General features: G+C 41.3%; 2 protein-coding genes and 1 long non-coding RNA gene across 4 annotated transcripts in view; all 3 read left to right on the top strand.

The window, feature by feature from the left end:
* LOC118378362 (tetraspanin-8-like) overlaps positions 1-1177 on the top strand; it is a 61973-nt gene extending 60796 nt beyond the window's left edge. Inside the window, exon 8 of the mRNA XM_052514577.1 lies at positions 185-1177. Within this exon, the coding sequence (XP_052370537.1) occupies positions 185-253 (69 nt within the window). The 3' untranslated portion in view covers positions 254-1177. The remainder of the gene's footprint in view (positions 1-184) is intronic.
* Positions 1178-1540: 363 nt separating this feature from the next.
* On the top strand, positions 1541-6492 carry LOC127927848 (tetraspanin-8-like). 2 transcript variants are annotated; one of them, XM_052514566.1, is made up of 8 exons: positions 1566-1993; positions 2145-2201; positions 2678-2800; positions 5381-5446; positions 5559-5654; positions 5903-6007; positions 6118-6138; positions 6259-6492. In XM_052514566.1, the coding sequence occupies exons 1-8, from the start codon at positions 1937-1939 to the stop codon at positions 6361-6363; spliced, it is 630 nt and encodes a 209-aa protein (XP_052370526.1). In that variant the 5' UTR covers positions 1566-1936; the 3' UTR covers positions 6364-6492. The 2 variants fall into 2 exon arrangements, with proteins under 2 accessions (XP_052370527.1, XP_052370526.1); XM_052514567.1 differs by lacking the exon at positions 5381-5446 and having other exon boundaries at positions 1541-1993.
* Positions 6493-7645: 1153 nt separating this feature from the next.
* On the top strand, positions 7646-10136 carry LOC127927847 (uncharacterized). The gene is made up of 3 exons (XR_008129240.1): positions 7646-7781; positions 7860-9116; positions 9363-10136. It is a non-coding gene; the product is annotated as an uncharacterized LOC127927847 (long non-coding RNA).
* Positions 10137-12540: the final 2404 nt, after the last annotated feature.

The following is a 12540-nucleotide window of genomic DNA, read 5'->3' as shown; positions in this document are numbered from 1 at the left end:
CCTGGTCCCAGATCTGTTGGCACCTTCTTGGCAACGCCGATGGCTGTTTGTCATTGCCAATTAACAACCTGTTGGCAAGACTGTACAAATAGATCTGGAACCAGGCTAGACACCACAAACTGATGTGGGACCGGGCTATAGCCTGGTAGTGAATGGGTTGTGACGTACCTGTTTTGTGTTTCAGCTCTTTGGAATGGCCTTCGCCATGACCCTGTACTGCCAGATTGGGAAGAGGGACGCCAACACTGCCTAATGCAGCTACACGTGATGCACTTGATCTGGGGTTGTGGTCAAGGTGAATTAGAAGTCATCAATTCAGGAAGTCAACTGAAATTCCAATACAATAAATTATTTTTTTTTTTTTCCAAAGATTTCTCAAACTGAAAAGCAGACGTTATTTATTCCAAGTTTTTACATTCGCAATGTTAAATACAATTCACTTCCTCAATTGACTGACTTCAATTCAAATTGACCCCAATCATGACTTGATCAAAAGCTGGCTTTGACATATCCCATACAGCAATGCTGCTTGCAACATGTACTTGATACTGAACGTTAGGGTTCAAATCTCGTCCAATCAGAAAGTACACTGAAATTCCAGTTCTCTTCAATCACGAACATTTGGAATTAGGTTTGCTTTGTGAATTGACTGGACTGGACTGGAAATGGACTGGACCCCCCCCAACCTGCAGAACGTCGCTATGGACCACAATACATCATGTTTTTCTCCATCATTTACCTGCATCAAATGATGCTCTGATTTAGATTTCAGATCTTTGTTAAATTATGGCAGTTTCTTCACTTGTGAGGTTGATTGGTCCATATGTCATTGAACATGAATTAGTGTGTTTTTTTTCTTTTAAAGGAGCTCTGTTTCATTGTGTACTGCTCTACGTCTCTCTCTGAATGGGAGGCTTCGCTGTCATACACTGAACTGTGTATTATTCATGCTGAAATGTTGAACTTTTCCCCCCCCGTTTTATTGCTATCATCTCGTAGATATTAAAGTCTGACGGTAAATATTGATCACGCTGTATATACATTTACCTGTTATATAGTTGAGTTGTATAATGATTGCAGTACATGTCAGAATGTCTTCTGTTCAAGGTCTGTGACCAATGTCTTTATGGCTGTTCCCCTTTTTCAGGCACATCAGAAATAAAGAAGTAGGAACTCACTTGGTTTCCTCATTTGCATATCCCCGCCTCCAGCCCGCCTCTTCAGAGAACAACTTTGACTCATTAAGAAATCCAGTCTTAAAACCTCAGGAGGAGGGCTGATCTAGGTCCAGTTACGTAATAGGTCAGATTACATGGACGGTGGGGGGGAGATCTGATCCTAGGTCAGATTACATGGACGGTGGGGGGAGATCTGATCCTAGGTCAGATTACATGGACGGTGGGGGAGATCTGATCCTAGGTCAGATTACATGGACGGTGGGGGGGAGATCTGATCCTAGGTCAGATTACATGGACGGTGGGGGGGGGGGAGATCTGATCCTAGGTCAGATTACATGGACGGTGGGGGGAGATCAGAGGCTTTATGAATATGGGCCCTGCTCCCTACTTTACATGGTGTTGATTCCTCAGTTCTCCCCATATAACCTGTATAGAATCCATCTGTATTTTGTATGTCTTCATGGGGTCATGAACTATAACACAACCTGAATCAGGAACAGTCCTGGGTTGTATTCGTTAGGCACCAAACTGAAGACAGATAACAAACTGGGAGGGACTAACTGAACCTGTCCAATAAGAAACACTTAAAAAAAATATATGATGTGCACCAATGAACACCAACCTGATGTAAAAGAGGAACTCTGTAAAATCACTGTCAAGACACTTGTCGGTTACAGGAAATGACCTAAAACCCAGAGTTCTTCTTTCAATGCACATTCTCTCAGAGAACGAGTCAGAGGTGAGACCAGAGCTGCAACATGTGTTGTTCCTGCTCTATTAGAGGCTGGCTGCTTTTCTTCACAATCCTACAAGTGGTAACGCAACACTTAAATATCATATTGTGTTGGATTTATTTTTTATCAATCAATAACGGAAACTATTTTTAATAAATCTAAAAATGGTGTCCAATATTATAAATATATTAATTTTATTATCGTTTTTCTCCCTAAATGTATTTTTCTTCAGATTGGTGGCATGAGTTTCATTGTCACCCCTTGGAAGTATTACAGGAGCAGTGAAAATGTAAGTAATATTTTCTAACCTGTTATTTCCCTCTTGTAGTAAATGCATTGGAACAAACTACAAGTGTTAACTACAAGATGAACGTCTGTCTGATGGGTGTGTGTTAATGTTGAAGGACCTAGATGAACGTCTGTCTCCAGTCTGATGGGTGTGTGTTAATGTTGAAGGACCTAGATGAACGTCTGTCTCTGTCTGATGGGTGTGTGTTAATGGTGAAGGACCTAGATGAACGTCTGTCTCCAGTCTGAAAATTAATGTTGAATGAACGTCTGTCTCCTGTCTGATGGGTGTGTGTTAATGTTGAAGGACCTTGAACGTCTGTCTCAGTCTGATGGGTGTGAAGGACCTAGAAACGTCTGTCTCAGTCTGATGGGTGTGTGTTAATGTTGAAGGACCTAGATGATCTGTCTCCAGTCTGATTGTGTGTCTCCTAGATGACGAGTCTCCAGTCTGATGGGTGTGTGTTAATGTTGAAGGACCTAGATGAACGTCTGTCTCCTGTCAGATGGACTATCTTCACAGCAGGTGTGGTCTCCTTTCTCCTTGGCATCACGGGTCTGCATGGAGCTCGTAAGAAGAACAAGAACTTCCTGATCACGGTACGTTCAGTTCTTAAAGGGGCAATGCTTCCTGATCACGGTACGTTCTTAAAGGGGCAATACTTCCTGATCACGGTACGTTCTTAAAGGGGCAATACTTCCTGATCACGGTACGTTCTTAAAGGGGCAATGCTTCCTGATCACGGTGCGTTCAGTTCTTAAAGGGGCAATACTATTGATCATCTGATTTAGTTCTTAAAGGGGGGGAATATCCTGATCAATGTACGGTTCTTAAAGGGGCTATTTCCTGATCAGGTTACGTTCTTAAAGTGGGGGAATACTTCCTGATCAAATGGACGGTGGGGGGCAATGCTTCTGATCACGGTAGTTCTTAAAGGGGGGAATACTTCCTGATTACATTCTTAAAGGGGGGAATCTTCCTGATCACGGTCGTTCAGTTCTTAAAGGGGCAATACTTCCTGATCCTAGGTTCAGTTCTTAAAGGGGGGGGAGATACTTCCTGATCACGGTGGTTCAGTTCTTAAAGGGGCAATGCTTCCTGAAGATTACGTTCTTAAAGGGGCAATATTTGATCACGGTAACGTCAGTTCTTAAAGGGGCAATACTCTGATCACGTAGTAAGTTCATTAAAGGGGCAATACTTCCTGATCACAAGATGAAAAGGGGCAATGCTCCTGATCTGGGGCAATGCTTCCTGGGTGTATTCAATTAAAGGGGAATACTTCCTGATCACGAACGTCAGTTCTTAAAGGGGCAATACTTCCTGATCACGGAACGTCCTGTTCTTAAAGGGGCAATGCTTCCTGATCAATGTTCTGAATCACGGGTTCTTAAAGGGGCACCTTAAAAAATAATGCTTCCTGATCACGGTACGTTCAGTTCTTAAAGGGGCAACTTCCTGATCACGGTCGTTCAGTTCTTAAAGGGCAATGCTTCCTGATCACGGTGTGTTCAGTTCTTAAAGGGGCAATGCACTTCCTGATCACGAGTCAGAGTTTCTTAAAGGGCTGCAACCTGATCACGGTACGTTCAGTTCTTAAAGAGGCAATACTTCCTGATCACGATGCGTTTTCTTAAAGGGGCAATACTTCCTGATCACGGTACGTTGTTCTTAAAGGGGCAATACTTCCTGATGATGTTCAGTTCTTAAAGGGGCAATCTTCTGATCACGGTAACTGTTCTTAATGTTGAAATGGTTCAGTTCCTAATGCTTCCTGATCACGATATTCAGTTCTTAAATCGTCTGATCAATGTATGTTTTCTTAATACATTGATCACGAAGGACCTTACAGATGAAAATGTAAGCAATACTTCCTGATCACGGTACTCAGTTCTTAAAGGGGCAATACTTCCTGATCACGATACGTTCAGTTCTTAAAGGGGCAATGCTTCCTGATCACGGCACGTTACTTCCTGATCACGGGTCTTAAATGGGCAATACTTCCTGATCACGGTAGTTCTTAAGGGCAATGAACTTCCTGATCACGGTGGGTGTTCTAATGGGGAATACTTCCTGATCACGTCGTTCAGTTCTTAAAGGGGCAATACTTCCTGATCACGGTTGAAGGAGTTCTTAAAGGAACTTCCTGATCACGGTTTGTTCAGTTCTTAAAGGGGCAATACTTCCTGATCACGGTACGCTCAGTTCTTAAAGGGGCAATACTTCCTGATCACGGCACGTTCTTAAAGGGGCAATGCTTCCTGAGGACGTTCTTAAAGGGGCAATACTTCCTGATCACGGTACGTTCAGTTCTTAAAGGGGCAATACTTCCTGATCACGGTACGTTCTTAAAGGGGCAATACTTCCTGATCACGGTACGTTCTTAAAGGGGCAATACTTCCTGATCACGGTACGTTCTTAAAGGGGCAATGCTTCCTGATCACGGTACGTTCAGTTCTTAAAGGGGCAATACTTCCTGATCACGGTACGTTCAGTTCTTAAAGGGGCAATACTTCCTGATCACGGTACGTTCAGTTCTTAAAGGGGCAATGCTTCCTGATCACGGTACGTTCTTAAAGGGGCAATACTTCCTGATCACGGTACGTTCTTAAAGGGGCAATGCTTCCTGATCACGGTACGTTCAGTTCTTAAAGGGGCAATACTTCCTGATCACGGTACGTTCAGTTCTTAAAGGGGCAATGCTTCCTGATCACGGTACGTTCAGTTCTTAAAGGGGCAATACTTCCTGATCACGGTACGTTCAGTTCTTAAAGGGGCAATACTTCCTGATCACGGTACGTTCAGTTCTTAAAGGGGCAATCTGGGATTCAAACATTGCCATCATCCTGATGCTATTTTGTTAACCACTGAGGGACGGGGCTTGAAAAATGTAACCACTCTCAAACCTGGAAGATGGTTGAACTGAGCTCCTGAGGCTTTATAAGTTATATTCTTCAATAATAAATAGCTACATAGTGTTAATTTAATAGTCCAAAAACCGATGGCTCAATCCCAGTTATCCCCTGTATTAAAGCCAAAATCTCATTGGTATAATCAACAAATGAAATACTTATTATTTGACCCGTTTAACTAAGACCAAGTCAAGTACATCATGGGGTACAGTGTACTGCCCAAAATATATAATGTTTATTATTTCCTTTACTCATGGGGTGATGCAGTATTCAGTTGGATCTTGTCTGCGATGCTTTGGACTGGGTTTTCTGACCTACTACCTTCCACCACAGGTAGGACAGAATTACAGGTTCAAGTCTATAAAAATGTAATTGAACAAATATTTAAAAACAACGTTGGTATTTAATTAATTCTGTGTCCAACCCCCCCCAAAAAAATCTCCAGCTTCCAAATATGATGAAAGCCTGGTACGAAGGGTACGTCCCGTTGTACCCAAATGGAAGAGATGTGGTACCAGGACTGATGCAACTGCAAACCATTGTAAGTTATTATCTAACAGGATGTGTTTTTTTTTTATAATCAGTTAAACTGGTCTAAACTAGATCTTAAGAAACCATCCACACCCATGTCATTAAATGTTTCACTTTAATCAACAACAAACAATCAGAAAAACTGATAAGTTGTCCCGGAAGTACTTCTCAAATCATTCTGTTAAATATTGAATTAAATGTGAATTTCCTTCCCGTTCGTCTTGTTTCTTGTTTCACTCTTCTTAAAACTCTGAACAGGGTGAATGCTGTGGATTGGTCAATGGGTATAAAGATTGGGGTTCTCATGTCCCCTCCTCGTGTACATGCTATCCTCTCCGACTAGAGTCCTGTGTTTTTACTGAGGTCAGACTGGGTCTTACATGTACAGAAATTACACTGGGACTGTCTGTACATTCACTGTATACTTGTATGTACTGAACACTGAAATGTGTGTATTTTCTCCCTGCATACAGCATGGCTTTGTTTACAAACAAGTGAGTGTTGGTTTTCCTATACGTACAGTAGTCTAGTTATTCTAATTTAATAGCTGAACATAACATAGAGCTGTTGGTGTTATTATTCATTGTGTAATTCCTTTGTTGGTATTATTTCAGCCTTGTATGGATCTAATTGTGAAGATTTACATGGACATGAATATTGTGAGGAACACCTGTATTTTCTACGTGGTCATTACGGTGAGTGCTGCATTTGTATCGTAGAAGAGCACAACCAGTCTGAGGTCCTGAGAGCTCTGGACAAGGTTTTTATCAAGGATCTCTCTGTACTTCTTTTTTGTGTGGGGGGCTCCCGAGTGGCACAGCAGTCCTATGCACTGCATCTGAGTGCTAGAGGTGTCACTACAGACCCTGGTTCGATTCCAGGCTGTATCACAACCAGACGTGATTGGTTTCCCCATATGGCGGTGCACATTTGACCCAGCGTCGTCCGGGTTAGGGTTTGGCTGGGGTGGTGGTTAGGGTTTGGCTGGGGTGGTGGTTAGGGTTTGGCTGGTGTAGGCCGTCATTGAAAATAAGAATTTGTTCTTAACTGACTTGTCTACTTACATTTTTTTTTTGCTCCGTTCATCTTTCCCTCAATCCTGACTAGTCTCCCAGTCCCTGCCACCATGTTACAGATCGCATTCACACTTCTCCAGAAGTTGCATTGTATGCACGCCACGTACGTTCTCACCATAAAACCAGGATGTTGAATCATTCTAATGAGTTAGGTTTAAATCAAATTCTACAAAAAACAAGCAATCTGTTTTTGTTTTTTCAACAACAATAAATACATGTAAAATGTAGCCTAATGATATCATCAAATAAGACATGACGTAATGCTGTGGAACCTTTGTGACCTAGGCCTAGGGTAAGGGGTTTGGGATAAAAAATACATTAAAAATAAATATGAAAATAAACAATTGTTACAAGAAAAATTACTTCTAAATACGAGGTTCACAGGTATTCACCAAGATGTTCAACTGTCGTTTCATGATGGGCATTGACACATGTAGTCCACATCCTGGAGGGGGTTTTACACACGTCACCTACATCCTGGAGGGGGTTTTACACACGTCACCTACATCCTGGAGGGGGTTTTACACACGTCACCTACATCCTGGAGGGGGTTTTACACACAGGTATTCACCAAGATGTTCAACTGTCGTTTCATGATGGGCATTGACACATGTAGTCCACATCCTGGAGGGGGTTTTACACACGTCACCTACATCCTGGAGGGGGTTTTACACACATCATCCTGGAGGGGGTTTTACACACAGGTATTCACCAAGATGTTCAACTGTCGTTTCATGATGGGCATTGACACATGTAGTCCACATCCTGGAGGGGGTTTTACACACGTCACCTACATCCTGGAGGGGTTTTACACACAGGTATTCACCAAGATGTTCAACTGTCGTTTCATGATGGGCATTGAACAAGTCCACATCCTGGAGGGGTCTGTAGTCCTCACATCACATCATGGAGATAAAACAGGTGCTAAAATAATGTAGGTCTGCCTACAACACATAGATACAAAGGTAAAATAATGTAGGTCTGCCTACAACACATAGATACAAAGGTAAAATAATGTAGGTCTGCCTACAACACATAGATACAAAGGTAAAATAATGTAGGTCTGCCTACAACACAGATAAAAAGGTAAAATAATGTAGGTCTGCCTACAACACAGATAAAAAGGTAAAATAATGTAGGCCTGCCTACAACACATAGATACAAAGGTAAAATAATGTAGGCCTGCCTACAACACATAGATACAAAGGTAAAATAATGTAGGTCTGCCTACAACACATAGATACAAAGGTAAAATAATGTAGGTCTGCCTACAACACATAGATACAAAGGTAAAATAATGTAGGTCTGCCTACAACACATAGATACAAAGGTAAAATAATGTAGGTCTGCCTACAACACACAGATACAAAGGTAAAATAATGTAGGTCTGCCTACAACACACAGATACAAAGGTAAAATAATGTAGGTCTGCCTACAACACACAGATACAAAGGTAAAATAATGTAGGTCTGCCTACAGCACATAGATACAAAGGTAAAATAATGTAGGTCTGCCTACAACACATAGATACAAAGGTAAAATAATGTAGGTCTGCCTACAACACATAGATACAAAGGTAAAATAATGTAGGTCTGCCTACAACACACAGATACAAAGGTAAAATAATGTAGGTCTGCCTACAACACATAGATACAAAGGTAAAATAATGTAGGTCTGCCTACAACACATAGATACAAAGGTAAAATAATGTAGGTCTGCCTACAACACACAGATACAAAGGTAAAATAATGTAGGTCTGCCTACAACACACAGATACAAAGGTAAAATAATGTAGGTCTGCCTACAACACATAGATACAAAGGTAAAATAATGTAGGTCTGCCTACAACACATAGATACAAAGGTAAAATAATGTAGGTCTGCCTACAACACATAGATACAAAGGTAAAATAATGTAGGTCTGCCTACAACACACAGATACAAAGGTAAAATAATGTAGGTCTGCCTACAACACATAGATACAAAGGTAAAATAATGTAGGTCTGCCTACAACACATAGATACAAAGGTAAAATAATGTAGGTCTGCCTACAACACATAGATACAAAGGTAAAATAATGTAGGTCTGCCTACAACACATAGATACAAAGGTAAAATAATGTAGGTCTGCCTACAACACATAGATACAAAGGTAAAATAATGTAGGTCTGCCTACAACACATAGATACAAAGGTAAAATAATGTAGGTCTGCCTACAACACATAGATACAAAGGTAAAATAATGTAGGTCTGCCTACAACACATAGATACAAAGGTAAAATAATGTAGGTCTGCCTACAACACATAGATACAAAGGTAAAATAATGTAGGTCTGCCTACAACACATAGATACAAAGGTAAAATAATGTAGGTCTGCCTACAACACACAGATACAAAGGTAAAATAATGTAGGTCTGCCTACAGCACATAGATACAAAGGTAAAATAATGTAGGTCTGCCTACAACACATAGATACAAAGGTAAAATAATGTAGGTCTGCCTACAACACATAGATACAAAGGTAAAATAATGTAGGTCTGCCTACAGCACATAGATACAAAGGTAAAATAATGTAGGTCTGCCTACAACACATAGATACAAAGGTAACATAATGTAGGTCTGCCTACAACACATAGATACAAAGGGAATGTCACTGTTCTGCTCCTATCAACCTTGATATTTTAATGAAGCTTCGCTGATTAAGATGCCTTTCCAAGCGGTCTCACAAGACAAACACTTTATTGACGGCCATGACTAGCCTTCTTAATTACACTGGGCAGGAGGAAAAAAAGAGAACAGCCTTCATTGAGAGGAAGGGAAGAGATGCTTGATTTTTAATAAAATAAGTGTTAAACAACACATCTGTTTACAATAGACAAGCCATATCTTCTAGGTTGAAAATAAAACCCATTTCATTGTCTCTTACTTGCAGGCCATTGTCATGCTTCTGGCGTTGGTAATGACCCGTAGAATCCAAAAGGCCTCCTCGGCTGAGGTGACCATGGATCTTAGCTATAGAAACGCAACCAACATGGAAATGGCAACTACTCCTCAAGCTCCTCCCATGCTGCCTGCCACACAAGCTCCTCCCATGCTGCCTGCCACACAAGCTCCTCCCATGCTGCCTGCCACACAAGCTCCTCTTCATGCCAGCTCTTATTACCAGCCACCTCCTCCGTACCAGTACGATGGGAAACACTAGAGGGATGTGACTGACCTGCGAACCCATGTTGAATTTCCTCATTGGTTACAACTGGACCAGGGTTAGGTTTAAGGCTAGGGTTAAAGTTAGGGTTAGGTTTAAGGCTAGGGTTAAAGTTAGGGTTAGGTTTAAGGCTAGGGTTAAAGTTAGGGTTGGGTTTAAGGCTAGGGTTAAAGTTAGGGTTGGGTTTAAGGCTAGGGTTAAAGTTAGGGTTAGGGTTAGGCTAGGGTTAAGGTTAGGGTTAGGGTTAAGACTAGGGTTAAGGTTAGGGTTGGGGTTAAGACTAGGGTTAAGGTTAGGAATGGGGTTAAGACTAGGGTTAAGGTTAGGAATGGGGTTAAGACTAGGGTTAAGTTAGGGTTGGGGTTAAGACTAGGGTTAAAGTTAGGGTTGGGGTTAAGACTAGGGTTAAGGTTAGGGTTGGGGTTAAGACTAGGGTTAAAGTTAGGGTTGGGGTTAAGACTAGGGTTAAGGTTAGGGTTGAGGTTGGGGTCAATTTGAGTGTTTTCCTTAATTGGACTGCCAATGTGTTGCACCCCAATATGCCTTAGTAACGGCTGAGCACTTCTGTTGATGTGAGACAATTTGTTTGTGGGTTCTGGAAATAACGTGGCCGAGGGAAGTGGCTCATTTCATTGTCAAACAATCACCCACGTGAATCACCAGTTTTCCTGTCTGGTAACTCCTCGAACATCAAATAAACTTATTTTCGAAATACTTTGTCTCATTTTCTAAAGTTCTAAACTCTACTGTTTCATTCACTGAATCATTTGTTGTCTTTCAGTGATGTGTATAAAGGGTTAATGTTTTCATGTTTCTTGTGGAGGTTGTCAGGGCTGCTTTGTTATTTCCCATCATCCTGTTCAACAGTGTTGTGCCTCACATGCAGGTATGCGCAGTACGCGCAGATCAGTGCTGGAAAAAAGACAAAACCACAGTACTTTGTTTCAGAGGACCGGAAAACAATGCTTGTGTCGTCAGAATTGTAACCACAAGAGTGCAGGTGGGGCACACTTCCAACTATAGAAAAAGCCCCTTTGTTTTTACTCTGTTTAAATGTATGACTTTTTAACCGAACTGCAACCTGGCGGAAGTTATAACTATGGTCATAATAAAATGCAGGTCTTCATTCTAAATTGTACCCTATACCCTACATAGTGCCCAATGGGCCCTGGTCAAAAGTAGTGTACTATATATGGAATAGGGTGTCATTTGGGATGCAGGTGTACTCTTCGTGTGACCTAGCATTTGCATGTTTTCCAATGAAGAAGGAAGTGGTTTGAATGTTGACTGACATCTCGCTCAGGGTGAAGTTTCCCCTAGGTACAGATCTGGGATCAGGTCCCCCTCCCCCAATCCTAACCTTAACCATTGGTGAGGAAAATGCTAAACAGACCCAGGATCGGAGTCTCGGGGTAACTTCAGCCTGCAATCTCTATGAGGGACACACTCCAACACTCCGACATCATTTACAAACAAAGCATTTGTGTTTAGGGAATCCACCAGATCAGAGGCATTAGAAATGACCAGGGACATTCTCTGTTTAGTGAGTCCACCAGATCAGAGGCAGTAGAGATAACCAGGGACGTTCTCTGTTTAGAGAGTCCACCAGATCAGAGGCAGCAGTTATGACTAGAGATGTTCTCTGTTTAGTGAGTCCACCAGATCAGAGGTTGTAGAGATAACCAGGGACGTTCTCTGTTTAGTGAGTCCACCAGATCAGAGGCAGTAGAGATAACCAGGGACGTTCTCTGTTTAGTGAGTCCACCAGATCAGAGGCAGTAGAGATAACCAGGGACGTTCTCTGTTTAGTGAGTCCACCAGATCAGAGGCAGTAGAGATAACCAGGGACGTTCTCTTGAATTGGACCATTTCCTGTCCCTCTAAGCATTCAAAATGTAATGAGTACTAGTGGGTGTCAGTAAAAAGTACAGCATTTTCTTTAGGAATGTAATGAAGTAAAAGTTGTCCAAAATATAAATAGTAAATGTGAAGTACAAAAAACAACTTAAGTAGTATTTAAAGGTTTTTACTTTAAAAAAAAAATATATATATATATATTTCACCTTTATTTAACCAGGTAGGCCAGTTGAGAACAAGTTCTCATTTATAACTGCGACCTGGCCAAGATAAAGCAAAGCAGTGCGACACAAACAACAACATAGAGTTACACATGGAATAAACAACAACATAGAGTTACACATGGAATTTTAACAAGCGTACAGTCAATAACACAATACAAAAAAAGAATAAAGTCTATATACAGTGTGTGCAAATGGCTTGAGGAGGTAAGGCAATACATAGGCCATAGTAGCAAGTAATTATAATTTAGCAAATTAACACTGGAGTGATAGATGTGCAGATGATGATGTGTAAGTAGAAATACTGGTGTGCAAAAGAGCAGAAAAATAAATAAAAACAAATATGGTAATGAGGTAGGTAGACTGGGTGGGCTATTTACAGATGTGCTATGTAAGCTGCAGTGGTCAGTTAGCTGCTCAGATAGCTGATGTTTAAAGTTAGTGAAGGAAATATAAGTCTCCAGCTTCAGTGATTTTTGCAATTCGTTCCAGTCATTGGCAGTAGAGAACTGGTAGGAAAGGCGGCCAAAGGAGGTGTT

The sequence above is a fragment of the Oncorhynchus keta genome, unplaced genomic scaffold (genome assembly GCF_023373465.1).
Source record: "Oncorhynchus keta strain PuntledgeMale-10-30-2019 unplaced genomic scaffold, Oket_V2 Un_scaffold_180_pilon_pilon, whole genome shotgun sequence".
Taxonomy (NCBI): Eukaryota; Metazoa; Chordata; class Actinopteri; order Salmoniformes; family Salmonidae; genus Oncorhynchus; species Oncorhynchus keta.
Note: the sequence above shows the minus strand (reverse complement) of the source record. Positions and strands in the feature narration are given on the sequence as shown.

What these genes read in the sequence shown, in the direction of transcription:
- LOC127927848 (XM_052514566.1), top strand. Translation starts at nt 1,937, where the DNA reads ATGTGTTGTTCCTGCTCTATTAGAGGCTGGCTGCTTTTCTTCACAATC. An exon ending in ACAAGAACTTCCTGATCACG is followed by an intron (nt 2,801 to 5,380) that starts GTACGTTCAGTT and finishes GGGGTGATGCAG; the next exon opens with TATTCAGTTGGATCTTGTCT. An exon ending in ATGGCTTTGTTTACAAACAA is followed by an intron (nt 6,139 to 6,258) that starts GTGAGTGTTGGT and finishes GTATTATTTCAG; the next exon opens with CCTTGTATGGATCTAATTGT.